General features: G+C 47.9%; 2 protein-coding genes across 8 annotated transcripts in view; both read left to right on the forward strand.

The window, feature by feature from the left end:
- The window catches only part of MAP3K20 (mitogen-activated protein kinase kinase kinase 20), a 94139-nt gene extending 90290 nt beyond the window's left edge, over positions 1 to 3849 (forward strand). For all 4 annotated transcript variants that reach the window (XM_054830905.1, XM_054830903.1, XM_054830904.1 and 1 more), the window contains exon 20: positions 954 to 3849. In XM_054830905.1, coding sequence (XP_054686880.1) covers positions 954 to 1633 — 680 coding nt within the window. In that variant the 3' untranslated portion in view covers positions 1634 to 3849. The remainder of the gene's footprint in view (positions 1 to 953) is intronic.
- Positions 3850 to 12215: 8366 nt separating this feature from the next.
- The window catches only part of CDCA7 (cell division cycle associated 7), a 47258-nt gene continuing 42600 nt past the window's right edge, over positions 12216 to 16873 (forward strand). For all 4 annotated transcript variants that reach the window (XR_008577679.1, XR_008577680.1, XR_008577681.1 and 1 more), the window contains exons 1-4: positions 12216 to 12420; positions 14214 to 14339; positions 14751 to 14861; positions 16326 to 16577. Coding sequence is in view for 1 of the 4 variants with exons in the window: in XM_054830326.1 (XP_054686301.1) it covers positions 12400 to 12420; positions 14214 to 14339; positions 14751 to 14861; positions 16326 to 16577 (510 nt within the window). In the remaining 3 variants the exon portion in view is untranslated. The remainder of the gene's footprint in view (positions 12421 to 14213; positions 14340 to 14750; positions 14862 to 16325; positions 16578 to 16873) is intronic.

Genomic DNA, 16873 nt, shown 5'->3' on the forward strand with positions numbered 1-16873 from the left:
GGCTTTCATGCAATCCACAGGACTGACTTTCAAAAGCGCTTCAGTCTGAACTCTGGGAGCTACAACTTTTGTTACGACCCCAGGGCTGTGACAGCAGGTGTGAAGGAGCTGTAATACCCCGAGTCGCTCACAGTTAAGCACTGTCTGAGCTATCCTGGCTGAAGCCTGCTGCTTCACTGGCTTTTCCACATACAGAGTTGGATTTTCTGCATGAAGCCAGATGGAGGGGTGTAGCTGGGGCTTAGACCCAGTATCTGGAGTATGCAAAGTGGATTGACTTCTGAATTTGTAGTAATAACAACAACTGAAGTGGCTCTGATTGTTGCAGTGTGTAGCAATTAGAAGAGAAAATGGAGCGAGAGGAGGTGAGTCTGGTTGTCACAGCAGGGATTTGCTCTGGGGTCTGCACTGCCTCTGTCTCTGTGCTCGGCTGTGAACGGTGTGACCGTACCAGCTGGGAGAGACGCAGGTGGGGGACGATGCTGCAGCGGTGCTGGTGCCTCAGGGTGCTGGCTCCACATCTACTCTGGAGGTCTCCAGGCTCTTTTGCAATGAAAGCTGTGGGGAAATTGGCTGAGGCTCCTAAGAGCATCACAGGAAATGTTTAAAACCAAGTTGGGTTGAAAACACTGGGAGGTACTTGGGAGTAGGAACCCACCTGAGCAGCCATATGGATGGTTCAGTAAGTGTCTTCTAGTCTAAGCTGCATAATCTGCACTGGCATCAGAAATATTTGCATCACTTGCTGTTTTAAAAGTCCAACATTATGTTTAACCATAATGTTGAACATACTCAAACCTAGGACTATTTGCCGCAAGGCTGGGAGAGAAAGGATGGTTTGAGATATGTTGAGGTTCTTCAGAGAGAAACCCTAACCTCACACCTTCAGCAAACCAGAGGGCACTTTTCCATCAATTCAGAGAAAGCTGACTCCATTTCCATTTCCCTGCCAGGCATCGACAGCCAGTGGATGCAGACACTGCGGATGCAACAAATAGCGAAAGCCATTTCTCTCCAGCACGGCCACCCCCACAGCCCGACCACCGTCACCCACTACCTGCCCTACCTTCACAGCCAGGACTCCTACGCCGCTGCCGTGAGGAGGACGCGCGGTCCCGTCAGTTACCAGTTCATGTCCATCAGCCACTCCAGAAACTCCTCTCCCCTCTCACACGGTTTGATGAGAAACCTCTCGAATTTGCACCTGAGCTCGAAAGGCAGCAGCACCTCCAGCACGGCCTCTGACACCCCTTCGGAGAGGGACAGGTCTGCCGGCAAAGGCAGAAACACCTCACACAGTGGTAACTCCCGCAGCTCCTCGGACGGGCGGCACAGCGGGACCAGCTCACCGGTGCCCCCCCGGCACTCGGGAAGAGCCTACAGGACTTCCTCGCCGGTGGCCCCCCCGGCCTCCCAGCACCGCAGGTACCCCCGCAGCCCCCCCCAGCCCAAGGCCATCCCGGGCATGCCCCCGCAGGGGGAGAGCGAGCCCAGGAGGGGCGAAGGGGAGAGCAGGGTCAGCGAGGGGGGGTGGATAAAGGTGCAGCATGCGAAGAAGCCCCACAGGCAAATCGCTGGCAAGCCCGGGAAGGAGAGGCCCAGGGGGAGCTGGCGGGGCCGGAGGACGTTCTGAGGGACAAATTTGCCCCTTATTTAACTGAACGTTCAACCTAGCGAAGATAAACCCGCTCCTATTTAATTCGCCGCACTGAAGCTGGGATGCCACCTCCCTCTGTGGCTGCTGCAGCCCGGGGCCGGCCAGTGGAAGGGGAGAGCTGCCCGCCTCTCCTCCTGGCATGGTCAGCGCCGAGGGATTTCATTCAATTTTCTCCCCTCTGTTTGGCTGTTTGTGTTCTCAGCTGACTGGATATCCACTGATTTGCTTAATATTTCAATAATAAAATCAGTAAGGCACAGCCAGGTGCCATAACGAAAGGCTCTCTGTTTCATCCTTAGGGAAGGAGTTGTGCTGCTACATCTCCCCTCGCCTCGCTAATGTCTCCAGATGCCGAGTCTGGCTCTGAGTGGGGTCTCCTCACCCCTTGTTCAATTTGCTTCTGCCAAGGTTATGGGAAGAGGTAGTATTTTTATCAGATCAGCATAGTCCGAAAAAATAGGAACGCAGGGAGATTCTTCTTCAGGTCCACTCCAGTAGCTCTGCTTCTCCACTTCCAGCTTGCCATCCCCTCTTGGGACTTTCTCACCTGGCTCTTTACTGAAAGCCCCGACACCACTGAGCACACTCTGTCACATACACAGTTGTCATAATCAGAAGGAGAAACAAAACCTAGGCTTTATTCTTTTTGGGAAAAAATAAAAACAGAGGGAGAAAAAGGCATTGTCTTTATCATAGTTCATCTAACCCCACTGAGGTCTATGATAATGTTTATCCCTGTGCAGCAGGCATTTTTAAATTGAATTTTTAAATGTGGCCAGACTCTGTTACTTTTGTCTTTCAGTCTTCAGGTAGTAAAGGCGAGGTCAGCAAAGTTTCTGATTAATGTGGTCTTTAGCTCCACTGAGAACAAAGACATAGCTGTAGACTCGCTTGTCATCAGAAAGTTTCTTTTTGGCCTTTTCACTCCAAGTTGATTTCACACAATTAAAAAGGAAAAAAAAAAAAAAAGAAAAAGTTAGGGTTTCCCAAGATGCAAGAGGGGGAAAAAAAAAGGAAGAAGCAGATAAAGGAAGCTGAACCCAAAGCAATGCATGGTACCCCCTGAAAGCCAAGAAACTGTAAATTAGAGATGTGTTTGAACAAGGTGCTACATAGCATCTGTGCCAGGCAGCGCTCACCGGCGTGCAGTTGTGAGCGATGCTGGAGAAGCCGCTGGTGCCTCCACCCCTCGATGACTCCCATCACCATAGCCCTGTCACTGGACATTCAAAAGGACATGTAAATTCCTTGCTCTACACAAAGGCCACTCCTGGGGGTACATGCAGCTCTCCTCCCTCTGACTCCCACCAGCCTCAATGAGGGCTGAGCCCTGTGACGGGTTTCCCAATCCCTGCCAGAGTGAACTGGGACTCACATTTCATTAATTCAGTCTGCCAAACCCAATGGAGCAGGACACAACTGATACTAGGTGTCAGGAATTGAATCTCTGTCATTTAAGCACCTTTTCCTCTGACAACAGTTAAGAGCAGAAAAAATAGCTTTACCTGGAAGTGAATGAGGCTGCACATGAAGCTCTGTGATAACAAAGCTTGCTGCTTTCTTGTGGCTTAAAACTGGTGGAAAGCTAGTGTGTAACCCAGCTTCTGGCCCTGGTTTACTGACAACTAATTTGGGGGATGTGGACAATCCACCATTGGATCTTTCTCAGTCACAGCTTAGCGGGAGACTGGCATTTTGTCTAGGTTGGGGATCCTTCTCTAACATTTCTTGCCATGACCAAAATGGGCTGGAGAATACCAGCTGATAGTAACTGCACCTGAGAGCACTTGCCAGAAATGTGCATGTGTTATTAAAATTTGGATATGCATCTCAGGAAGCGAGATCTTGTTTCATGGTTGGACCCGCACAAGTCCTAGAAAGAAATGACAAGAGTTTGGAAGGGTACATTTCTCTTCCAGGCTGATGAGGATTGCAGTGTGTTGTACAAGCCTGAAAACAAGGCCCTACCCAGCAGACACTGTGGGCCGGTGGTGGCAATTCAAGATTTATCAGCTGCCTGTGGTTGATTGTCAAGATGTCCGGCAGGATTCCTCTGCTGTTTGTAAGCAATTTAATGCTGTGCCTAATTTTAATCTGTAATGTACTGTCTGTCCACATCTGTTGTATTAAAGTGTTCATTAGTATTTAAAGGAGGAGCGGATGGTATTGATCACGCCTATTAAAATTAAACAATCATGCAATAGTGACTGATGAGAAACTCTCTTGCTGCACAAGCATTGCTGGTTAAAGCAACAGTGAGGGAACTTGTCAAAAAAAAATAAACCTCAGCAAGATCTAGTTTTCCATCTCATTTTTACCACTCTTAATGTGGCTACTCCCTGTGTTGGTAATAATTCATTACAAGTCAAAATGTGCTTACATTTTCATCTCCCAGTACTTTATGAAGCTGAGCAATTTATTTCCATGTTTTACCAACACACAGCCACCACTGGCTAGAAGTCCGTGCGCAGCAATGTGGAAAATCAGACCGTCTTGGAGAACCACACCTCAGCAAATGTCTGCTCTTTGGAAAGGAGCCGTGCTGCATTTTCTTAGGGTTTTCTTCCAAGTCTGTTAAAGCAAATCATATTTAAGTACCAGTATGTCTAGATTTGCACACTAGGAGCTGGACACACTGCCATCCATCCATGCACATATCCTCGGCAGTGCTACACCCTCCCTCCACGGCTGACTGCACTGCCATAGAGCTATCTTCCTGGCTCTCCTTTTTCTTGGTCTTCGTATCTCCATGCACAGATGTTGCTGGTTTTTTAATCCCCAAAAGGTACCTGCATATTCCTTTTCCACAGTTTAAAATGCTTTGAATTATAAGAAGCCAGCTCTGGGATGGCTGCTGGAATGGATGATGAAAAATAGCAGGAGACTCATGAAGGAAAATTCAGAACTGGACGTCCAAAATAAGTGAGTATTTGCATCCAATGGGGAAAATGCTTACAAAATCAGATACAATTTATTTATTTTTTTATTTAAAGTGCAAGACTCTAACTGTCAGAGTTTACACAGAATCTGTTTATTTGTTCAGCAACATTTTACCCTGGATCTTGTGGGAATCACAAGAGTTGCCTGACTCCCTCTGGATGCCAGACGCTGGCAGAATGGTTTCAGGGTGAACAGCAGCAACTCCCTCCAACCGTTAGCTCTTAAGCCCTGCTGGTGGGTTGGGAGGGAGGAAGCGGTGCTCAGCTCAGACAGGAAGAGCAGGTTAACCTCAGATTACCGTCCTTGGTTTTCTGAAACCTTACAGGCTTCCCCCCGCAGCTGATGTCCTCATGGCAAGAGCAAAAATGTGGCTGAGACTTCTTTCTTTTTCTGCCGACAAAATGTGTAGTTCAGTTTTTTTTAAACTTTTTTTTTTTGGTCTTTCCCATATACCTAGGGATGTCTTTAAAAAAAAAAAAAAAGGAAAATAAAAACAGGAGGATGGAAAGCAGGCACTTAACACTGAGGTTAGCAATCATTGTTCTTTAGCTCGGCAAGCTGTCCCAGAACTGGGTCTGATCCTGGTGGATATTGGCTTCCTAAGTATACAAATTTCCCCAGCAGTGCTGGGGTACCTGCCACTACTGTCACAGGGACTGGTCGTAAGAGGCGAGTGTCCCGGGGACCTGCTCCGCAGAGGGACCGACAGCAGCGACTGCGCTCTTGGGGTGTGTGTTCCCCATGTCCTGCAGGTCAGAGGCATGTATGGTGCTGTGCTGCAAACCAGCTGGTGGTTCCAGTGCCTGTGAGACTCTGCTCCTAAACACAGCAGGCAGCACGCGAATGTGATACCCCCTGGAGTAAAAACATTGCCCAGTCCTGCAAACACAGACTGCTTTTGTTCACATGCAGCCAGGGCTCGAGGGGGCTGCCCGCGTGCAGCTTGCTCGGCAGAGCTGAAGGCATTTCTGAAAGGGGTAGGCCTGCTCAGAGGGCTTTTGTAGCTGCTCATCTGCCTGGGTGGGGAGAGATGAAATGGCAGAGTAACCCGTCTCCCAGCTCAACCCCTCACACAAGCCTTTCCTTTTCCTACAAAGCCTTTGGAAATTCACAGACGGATGATTGTCACAGAGGTGACAGCCCACTGAACAGTCCAAGGGACCCCAAAATCATAAACACCCCCAGGCTGTTCCTCACACTAACCCCTTGTGACATGCGTAGCCCGTCAATCCATCCCAGGGCAGCGGAGCTGCAGAGGTCACTTTTTATGGCCTGGGCAGGAATTTCACCCAGCTCAGTGTTCAATTTGGGCAGCACCGTAATCTCTCTCTTGCAACATTTCTAGTTGTTGCTTTGGCCTCGTATTGATTTCAAAGCACATACTGAAATGTTATGCCTGTGCTGCACTGGTCAGGAAGATAAACAGGAGTAATGGTCAGAGAGGGGAGATGGGATGGCTGTCCGACCCCATTTTGCTGAGGAACGCAGCTGCCAGGGTTTCAGCCTGTCCGACTGCTGCCATGGTGTGCTGTACCTCCGTGCTGGGGGTATCTGGTCATGCTGACCAGGTGGGACGGGATGACCACGAGACCTGGTCATCCTGCGCTGATGCTGCTGAGACCTGCTTGCAGCGGGGAGGGATGCCAGTGGCCCCTCTGTCTCCCCATCTACACCCGGATCCCGGTGATGCTATGCCAGCAGAAGAAACACTGCCATGCTCTCAGGAACGGTGGTTTTCAGGGCTGGGGTTCATGGGCGTTGCTGCTGCTGGTTGGTTATGTCTGTGAAATGCTAGAAAAAGGAAACCCAGTTCCTGTTCAGCTGGGAGGGAGAGCGCCCATTCCCACTTCCCCCCAGCGCTGCCATGGCTGAACTAACGCCCTGTGACAACCTGCGTGGGTTTGGACATTGTTTAAAGAAAGCATTTGCTACTGCGGTTTTGCTCTTTCTAACCCACTGATTATTTTTTAGTAATTGGCCATGTCTGACAGCAACGCCACCCTCCCTGGGCACACACCAAAACCCCATACGCCGACCACGATCTGGCAACTTGCTGAGCTGATTTAAGGAGCAGAAGATGCCCAAACCCTCTGCGTGCCCCCTCCCTCCTCACTCAGAGCAACAGCCCCCAGCCGGGGCACCCTTTTCTACTGTCCTCCTCTCCAGCTCAGCTGATGCTGCTGAGGATCAAACCCTGAGTGTTTAAAGACTTTCTATAAACTTGCTGCCAAGAACACTGGACCACACATCAAAGATAAGCACTTGATTTTTTTGATTGTGCTAGAGAATACACTTTGACCTAATTATTATTATTGTTACTTTAGGCTGGGAAAGACGGGCAGTTGCTTTTGTAATTGTGGAAAAACCCCAAACCGAGAGACCTCCTGACATCTCACGTCACTAAAATGGAACCAAATAGCTGTGCTACCTCTGAAAATTACATCTGACAGAATTATTTTCTGTATATGTGTCCACCATAGAAGGGTTTTTACATAATTTTCTTATCTAATGAAGTGCCAAAGCTTAGCAGTTCAAGCCAGTTTGTTGCAAAAAGTTAGAGGTTATGGAGGAGAAGTCTATTACAGCAATAACACTAATAAGGGTCTGCCAAGATCACGCTTGAGTATGTGTAAATACAGGGCATTTGAGATGAACATCTCAGAGGACAGAGAAACGACACTGGGAGGCAGCGGCAGCCCGGGGCGGCTGAGAGCTGGGGGAAAAGCGTGCAGCCCCTCTCTGCAGCTCCCACCCAGCACCATCCACGCTCCCCCTAGCTGTATCCCACCGCTCCCACCCCAGCCACCCGCCCATCCCCAGGGTCCGTGCCTCCTCTTAGAAACTTCGGGAGGAGATTTTGCAGGTGCTGACGGACTACAGACACGAACGCTGAGCTCTGTAGAATTTAGTGGCTTAATATACCCGGGGCTCAACACACACATTTATTTTCCTGCCTTAACAAGAAAGGTGTGGGCTCTCTGCAGCAGAGTGAGGGCATTTCCCGCATGCTGTGAAAAAACTCAAGAGCCTGAAACCTTGAGCTGTGCCCTGGGGACCCCCCCAGCAGGCAGAAGTGAGCTCCAGGGGAGGCTTTCTACCTGTCACCACCCCCTTCCTCCCTCCTGAGGATGCTGCCAGGAGCTCCCCAGGTCCCTGGGGAGAAAGTTAAGCCATCACCTGTCCCCCACTCCCATCCTCTCCCAGCAACTGCATCTTGCTGAAGGCTGGTGGAGGTGATGCAAATCAACATTCACAAAGAGGCAGTGGCAAAGCTTATATAAAAGGGCAAAAAACCAGACTGCAGTAAGCATTTTTTATTATTTTCTGATAGCCTTCTGTTTCCCACAGCTATGCATTTGCAGAACATTTTGTAAGCAATTTCTTTATGATGTGACTTAATCTATTTTGTGTTTTCAAAGGGAAATATAAATCAAAGCCCAAGAGTGAAAGGGCTGGGATCTTGAGCTTTTATAAGTGGCTACTGCATATCAACAACAGCTACTTTTGATCAACATTTTTTGCTACACATTCTGCAGAATGGCTACAGGATACTTAAATGAGCATTATAATTACACTCCCATAATGTGCATCACAATACTCTGGACTCCGAATGATCCCCTACAACATACACTTGGAATAATCATTAAGATTTCTATCAAAACTGACCACATTTCAGCCATATTCTTAGTGGGATGATGAATATAGGTTCCTAGAGGCATTTATCAACTGCATTTTTTCTCTCCCTGGGCTGTTGTTTATTCCTTTGGTTTTCCTTCGCTTATTCTTTCCATTTTTATGGTCTCACCAGTTTGTGTCAAAGAAACACGGTATCGAATAGGATCAGACATGACCACCTTCAATTCAACACGCAGGATGCATGTGCACTCAGCCTTTCCTAATAAGGAACTTACAGCAAAGCACAAGGAGATACAAACCTCTTAAATTAAAAGGGGAAAATATTTTTTTCCTTGGAGAGAGAAAAAAGGAAAAAGATACTAATTGCATTGTGGAGGTATTTTGTGGAGCTGGTACAGTTGGTCTTGGCTATAAACTGATTATACATGCTAAATATTTACATTTACATTTATTTTACAAATTCTGGTTCTACCTATCAGAGCATAATGTTGAAGTATTTACAGTAAAAAAGTACTTCATAAAAATTAATGTCCAGTAAACATGTAGAGGTCTATAACTAAATCTCCAAAAGTGGCCATCCTCCTTCTTCTGTATAAGAACAAGTGTCCTTTCTGGGTTGCAATCAATAGCAAGTTCCATGATTATACACCTTCTTATGTCTTGTATAGTAATGTTAGCCACTGGAGGGTGACGTGAACAAATACATATGCTTGATCAGATCTTTTACAGAAACACACCTTTCGAGAGGGAGAAAAACAATTAGTGTGTGTTATAGGTTACCGATTTACAATTTACATCATAAATCAATGTCTGATTATTTTAATGCAAAATGTTTTTAGCTTCATTTTATTGCACTAACGGTTTCAGTAACACACTATAATTTGCTCAGATGAAGAGGTGATTGGACAGCTCTTACAGAAATTTTTAATTACTGTCATTAGTGGCTGCAATCTTATTCTTTTCTATGGAGCTAAGATACGTGCTATTGCATTGTGCTACAGGTACTCTGCGGTCGTGAGAATCCAAACTCTTCCTTTTCACTGAAATACTTGCATCTATAAATGTGTGTCAATGTGCGAGTCCCATCACAGTAATTACTAGCGTCACACAAACATCAATTAATGTATCCACATGCTATTTTAGGCAGGTAGAAATGTATTTCCCTAATTTAAAAAAAACCCAAAAACTAGAACATAACGTGTGCTGTCCATAGTTAAGATAGGAAGTGTGGGAAGTGTGTAGGAGAGCCAGAGACAGGGCAGCAGGAGTCCTGCCTACAGAGAGAAAAGCTGTGTTGCAATGCCGACAGCTGAAATCTGCAGGGTGACATGGAGGACAGTGTTTGTCCTTCGTCCTGGGGGAACAAAGGTCACATTTACTGTTTCTGACAATGGAGCTATTGTTGGAGGTCCATGTTCTTGCTACTGCTTGAAGCTCCTAATATATAAACAACTTTGATTCCCCCAGAAGGATGCAGAAAGCGTTGCACGCTCAATGTACCGCACATCTGCAATGTAATTTCAGCCAATTCCCTTAGCAGGTCTTCCAAGGGCCGCTACCATGTACTGACACCTCATTTCAAGGAAAGATGAGAATTTAAGAGACTATTTTCTTGGAAACACCTAACAAAATACTCCAGATAATCAGACACATGAGCCCTGAGGGCAGCACTGGACAGGCCATGCAGGACCCAGACCGAAGGACTGAAGGGGTGCGGGTGGTTTTTTCCACCCACATTAGCCTAATTTGAGTTAAATGTGGCTGAAAATGTAGCGCTCACCTGGGTGCAGCTTTGCACATCCTCAGCTGTTGTAAATAGCTGGATGTAGGACAGCGGTGCTGCCTACGTCTCGACAAACATTAAGAAACTCTTTCCATCGTGGTCAGGCCCGTCGGCTGAGGGCACCTGGGCCCCGCAGGGTAGAACAGGGGCGTAAAGGGCATGGAGATGAAAACAGGGGAAATGACAGCGGCGCAGGTCCCAGCAGCCATCTCCTCAGTTACAGACCTTCATTTTCCGATACTCTGCACTGTCCCGTAGGAAGGGAAGCCCCTGCCCTTCACATACTTCCCATTTCTCGTCTCCCTTTCCTGCCCCCTTCTCCCCAATCCTCTGTGAAATATGTGAGTTGACATACACAATTTTCAATAAATTAATTCTTTTTCACATATTTAAAAAAAAAAAAAGCTGCAAGTACAGTTCACAAAATGTCCTGTCCAGTTTCCCTGCTCTGGCCTACAAATTTTAAGGCCGTTTGACTACATATGTTGTTTGAAGAATGCTGTTTCCATTAAGCATTAAATGGAAAGTTAACTGCAGCCTGAAGTATGGATTCAGCTAGTCCCATCAGTACTCTGTACCATTTCACATGATGCTCTTAAAAGCTGTGAAGGTTGGCTACTTTTCTAGTAAAATCCTGATAATCATAATTCAAGATGTTAAGGGCTGTTACTATCGAGAAACTGGATCTCTTCTTCCGTGTAAGTAAACTAGTATTTGTAGATTTTTTTTCCTGAAGGAAGTAAAACTACATCAAAATTCAAGAAACATCCCCCTTCCCAACTGAGCTGTCTTAGTTGGAAACCATCTGGGTGGCAATCCTCCACTAATGCGGATTTAGAGGAATCGAGTGTGGTCTGGTCTCCGGAGAACTGGGTTTAGTTCATCTGCTTTTGTGTGTGCGCTGAGAAGCCAGCGGTGCAGGTAAGTATGTAATTACAGGCTTATTTAAAATGGAGATTCTTTTACATGACAGATTGCAGCATGCGCAGGAAGAATAATGCCCACAGAAAATAGAAAACCTCCGTGAGGGCTCTTGTACTCTATTGTGCTGTAGCCTATTTACAGGCTTTGGCTTAGAGATGATTCGTGGTTTGCTTTACACGGGTGCAGGTTTGCATGCGGGCTGCACGTGCGCAGGGCCTCCTTCCCTCGCGCCCATTGCAACGGGGACTCGCCAGCTGTCGGGAGGGCACCTGGAAATGATAAGCAGCTACGGTTGCACTGGTATTGAGCCCTGCTCAAACCACAAGATAAACAGAGCATCATAGCAAATACCGGGGCCACAAATCCCATACAGCTTCTTCAGGGCTTCTCCCGTTACTATTGCTGACAAATACTGGTGGTGCAGCAGTTATTTTGCTGTGTTTAACGGCTGTATTTGATTTAATGCAATATTACAAACATTACATAAAATGGTTTACAATGACCGATGATCTATTTTCTTCTGGCCTGTCTTCACGTAATATTTTGTTTGCAAAGAGCAACGCGGCCAACTTCTCTGTAAAATGCTGTTGCACTGCTGTACTCCCAAGGGAGCAGAGGCAACGGGTGTCACCCGCAATCTCACTCCTAACACTGTGCTCATGGTGCGCTGGCAAATAACGCTTCATTTACTGGGGCAACACTGGAAAGCCTGCGTGTTGGGCGGGTTTTTTAATTAAGTGCACTTTTACTATCCCGCTTGGCAGGCACAGCTGAACGCAGGGCCGCTGCAGCCTCAGGCTCTGCAGGGCCTCAAGGGGTGCAGGGTGCCCAGGGAGGCTGCCCCAGCCCTGGGGGCAGCGGGGACACAGACCCCTGCCCTTCCCTGGGGGAGAAACCCCCTCTGCGCTGACAACGACCACGTTTGCGGGTTTTATTTCAGAGCGGCAGAAACAAATCCCGGTTCGGCACCTAACATTAAAAACGTTTGGAAAGAGAGAGACTTAGACACTACGGATGCTGCCCGGGCCGGGGGGGGGGGGCGCAGCCCCTCACCCCGCCGGGGCGGGGCGGCTCGGCACGGGGCGGCCCTGGCCCCCGCGCGCGCCCCTCCCCTCTGGCACGCGAGTCCCGCAGCGTTCCGACCGGGAGCTTTTCGCGCCACAGGGCCAGGCCCTTGCAGCTCCACAAATCCCGCACCCCCAATATAAAAAAAAAAAAGGGGGCCCCCGCACTAGCCCCTCCGGGGGCGCCTCGGGAGAACTAAGGAGATCCTCAACAGGGGTGGGCGGACGGGCGCGGGGCGGGCACGCCGGGTACCCGATCCCCAGGGGGTGTCGGCTGTATCTGCCAGGACGCGGGCGCCAACGCGGGAAAGGCGCCGCCGGGCCCCGCCTCCCGCGGTCCCAGCCGCTTTGGCGCGAACCTTCAGTTCCGTGGTGCTTGCCCTGCCGCCGCCAGCATGGGTCCGTCGCGCTCGCAGGTGAGCGCTTCCCGCGGCGTGGGACTGCCCGCCGGGTTCGCGGGCGTGGGGTTCCCGGGGGCGCAGCACGGCTGCGGGTCGCTGCTGGTGATGGGGGGGGGGGGCGGGGGGCTGTGGCGCCTGCGGCCGCGCTCTCCCGGGGCCCTGCGGGGTCTCACGGCCAGGGCAAACCGGGCTACGGGGAGGCTGGTGGAGTCGAGCGGGACGAGGCGAGTCTTTGGGCTGGGGCTCGCCGGGCATCCCAGGGGGAGCGGGCGTGGGGGCAGCCCCGCCACGCGGACCGCCAGACCCGGGCCCCCTGCCCCGCCGCCGTGCTGGGGTTACCTAGAGGTGCTGTCGCCCTCCTGGCTGGGGTAGGGGGCCCGGCTTGGGAGCCGCGTTCGGCGGTGGTGGGGGGGAGCAGCCGGCCCGGCGCCAGCCTCGCAGTGCCCCCGCCTTCTGCCTCCTCCCGCCTCGCAGATGCCCCGGCAGCCGCACGAGCCGGGGCGCGAGGGCGGCCGTTAGGCGGGGGCGCGCGGGGGCTGCTGCGGGGGGAAGGTACCTCACGGCGGGGGGGAGGGAGGCGCAGCGGCCTCAGGGGAGCGGGGCGGAGGGGGTCGCTGTGGGGCGCAGGGGGTCGCTGTGGGGCGCGGAGGCGGGCGGCCCCGCGGAGTGTGTGTGGGGGCCGCAGCATCTTAGCGGGAGGCGGAGAGAGTTGCCCCCGCCCCTGGCCGGCGGGCCCGTGCGGGTGGCCGTTCCCGAGGGGGGAAGGTGTTATTTGCGTGCCGATGCGAGCCCGCGTCTCCTGGTCAGGGCTTCGCAGTGCTGGAGGCCCTCCGGTGCAGCCCGGCCTGCCGCGGCGGGGTTTCTGCGGTTGGGCGCTCCCTCAGCCGTGGCAGGCGACGCCAGAAACGGCCCCTTTTGTGTCCGGGGCCGCATGCGTGCCAGGCTGGGCCGAGAAGTTTTTCCTGTTCCTCAGCACCAGCAAAGCTGAAGCGTGGGCAAGCCTGGGGTGCCTCTCCAGCGAAAAGCAGCGTGCTGAACGGTGCTGGGGAGAGGATGGAGGTCTTAAAATTGCCCTGGCTGGCTGCTCTGTAAACCGTATTTAAAATACTTGGCCCAGTCGACAGGGCTTGTGAACTGGTAATGGCTAGAGAGCTCGACTTGGGCAGCATTTAAGTGTGGGCGCAGCAGGCTCAGCCTTTGGATCGCTGCTGCCCTGGGGAGGTAAAATGGGTCGTTGCCAGTAGAAACAATCCCTGGGAAATGAAAACCTGAAGCCCGTCAAAAAAAGATATTTCAACCTGGTAATAAAATTAACAAAAGAGCGAGCTGTTGTGTGTAGAACAGTTGTTTGAAAGGTCCTCTTTCGTGTGGATATGATTCTTGGTCCCTTCCTTAACAGCTGCAGTGTATTTAATGTAGCATTTCCCTCAAACTAAAAGTAATTAACAAATTGAAGCAGATTTCTAGGTACTATTTGTACTTTTTTTCCAGCATTGTCTATGATAAATGGAAAAGGATATGATTTTTGTGTATATTTTCACTTGGCTGTTTGCATAAAAGAAGTTTTTCTAAATACTCAACAAAATTCATGTATAACAATGATCAGAAATGTATCAGAGCAGAAACTATTTCCATTTCTAACTTAGGGAATTATTTCAAAGCTGATGATAATTCTGCTGACTTGTATTCAAGCCTGTTAAACATCTTAATGTTCAAACCTACTAAACTTCAATTTAAGGATGTTCTTAAGAGCTAGTATGCTACACTAGGTCTCTTTTATTAATGGTGTTGCCATTGTCCTTTTGCAGCGCCGAGGTTGTTCAGGAAGGAAAAACTTCATAGCATTCCGAAATACGAAACTGATTCCCATGGAAACATCCTCATCCTCTGATGACAGTTGTGACAGTTTTGGCTCTGATAATTTTGCAAACACAGTAAGTACAGTACAAGAGCAAATAAAACTGAATGGGGAGTGCTTGTAAAGTTTGCAAAAATGTAAAGTTTGATAAAGCTAGTAAATGTTTTGTGCACGATTAAAACTGCTTGCTCCGCTTATGTTTTTGCATAGTAGTTATAAATCTATGCTATATGCTGTAATTTCATTTCATTCTTCACTTGTGCTTCTACGTGGTAATTGTTGGAAACAGATTAGCTATTTATTCTAGCCTTTGAAATGTCACCTAACCTAACATGCCTGATAATTTGCAACTGCAGTTCTGAAACCACTTGTTAAATGCCTTAACTATTTTTTTTCTTTATTAGAAAAGCTATTTGCTTACACTGCACTTGTAAATTTGAATCATTTTATGTACAACTTCAGTTAAAGGATATTTTATTCTTCACAGAAATGCAAGTTTAGGTCGGATATTAGAGAAGAGCTGGCAAAAATTTTTCACGAAGCCTCTGATGATGAATCTTTCTGTGGTTTTTCTGAAAATGAGATTCAAGATGCATTGGTAAGACAATTGATTTTGTGTGCCATTTTGAATTTAAATTCTTACAAATTCTTAATTGAAAAATAATTTGGCTTTCAGCTTCAGCTTGAAAGTCAAATCTGGTCAGAGAGAAGCATAATTTTATTTATTTTAATGTACAGTCTAAGTAGCCATAGTTTCATTTTCAGAATAAAATCTGTCATATGGATTTTGAAATATAATACCTCTTAAAACTGTCCTTGCTGGGTGTTACTCTGTTAGATTCTAACATTTCTGGTTTCCTCGATATGAAATGTTATGTTAGTTCATGGACTCCAGCAAACCTGAGAAATTTCTGTGTATATTGACGTCCAGTTGAACCTGCTCTCTTGACAGTGTAACAGGAAATGCTGTACTTCAGCAGTAGAGAAAGAGTGATAGGTGGTGAAATCCGCCTTCTTGCTTTTCCTTGATGTCAGTGCAAGAGTAGCTTGATTGCTTAAAAACACCAGCTGTTGGTGTTTAGTAGAGAAGACAGAAGTAGTGCCATGTTTGTTGTAACTTCAGAACATGCTGAGGAATGACTAGAAAAGAATAATGTATGGAAGAGAACGTGTCTGAGTTAAATAATACACAACAGTAAAGAGAAGAAGTAGGAGACAAAGCTGGAATAGATATGTAAGAAAAAGGAATTGATAACTGCACATAATGGGCAACCAGAACCACATACCTGGTTTAATAAAAACCCTGTGCAAATAGGGATTGCCATTTGAGACTGATGGTCTATTCATATGAAGCAGGAAGCCTGTTGTTACCTATGACCAAAATAAGATAGTCTTATTATTGAGTCTAAACCTAAAAGTCAAAGCCTATTGTAAAATGAGCTTTTAACTAAAGAAATTAATTTCTGTCCTCACTGAACCCTTGGTTCTTGCAAAAGTTGTAATCAAGGCATCAGAATTCAAAGAAAAGAAAATATTGGGATTTTATTCATAATTATTTCATTGACTGGCTCTAGAAGGAAGTTGTAACTTGATATTGTTGATACTGTGACATGAGTATTCTTGACAACTTACAAACTTGGGTTTGACGCTGTGCTGAGAACTTTGTTGTGGCTTTTTTTACAGCCAAGTACACTATGTTGCAAAATCAAGCCCTTTAAAGGCAATTCTTTCTCACACAAACTATCTTTGCTATTAGACCTGCAAGTGATGGCTAAGACTGCTGCAACTGAAACTAAACTCCTTTTTTTCTGATATGTTGCAGTATGGTGTGGCTCTCCCTGAGTTTTTTTAATCCCCATGCTCTCTCTCCTCCTACCCCCTTTCCCCCCCCCCCCCCCCTCCCCCCCCTTAAAAATATACTAGAACACCAGGACTGGACATTGAAACATCTAGATTTCAGCCAGATAGCCTCTTTAAGCACTGCCAAAAAAATTGTCAAACTATATTTAATTGTAGAGCAACTCACTTGCATTTATACGCTTCCATTCTGGTTTGTTAACAGAAATTAGAATCGGATTCAGAAGAGAATGATACAAGTGCTGAGAGTGAGGTAGCTCAGAGACGGCAGAAATGCCCTGTTCCTCTAAAAGTAGCCATGAAGTTTCCACCTCGAAGATCGGAGAGGAGGAAGGGTGAAATGGAACCTCTTCCTGAAAAGCTGGTGCCTGTTCCAGATTCGGACTCTGACTCTGAAGAAAAGGGTGCCATATTTTTAGAAAAAAGAGCTTTAAACATAAAGGAAAACAAAGCAATGGCAAGTACTCAATGTCTCCCTGGGGGCCTCCCCTTCTTCCCACCTTCCCCCTGCCCCGTCCCCCCCATCCCCAACTCTTAGGGGACCTCTTTGGTCATTCAGGTTAACTCTAATGGGAATTATGTGAATGCATTAAGAGGAATTTACATTCCTAATATTTAAATCTGATACTTTATGTCCACTGGCATGTGAAAATCCATAGGCTGCAAGTCTAAAGAACAGGGCTTCAACATAATAAGTTTAAGCATTTTTAAGTTACTTGCAGCTACTGGAACATAAATAAGACATAAAAGTAA

This window comes from Grus americana, chromosome 6 (assembly GCF_028858705.1).
Source record: "Grus americana isolate bGruAme1 chromosome 6, bGruAme1.mat, whole genome shotgun sequence".
Classification (NCBI taxonomy): Eukaryota; Metazoa; Chordata; class Aves; order Gruiformes; family Gruidae; genus Grus; species Grus americana.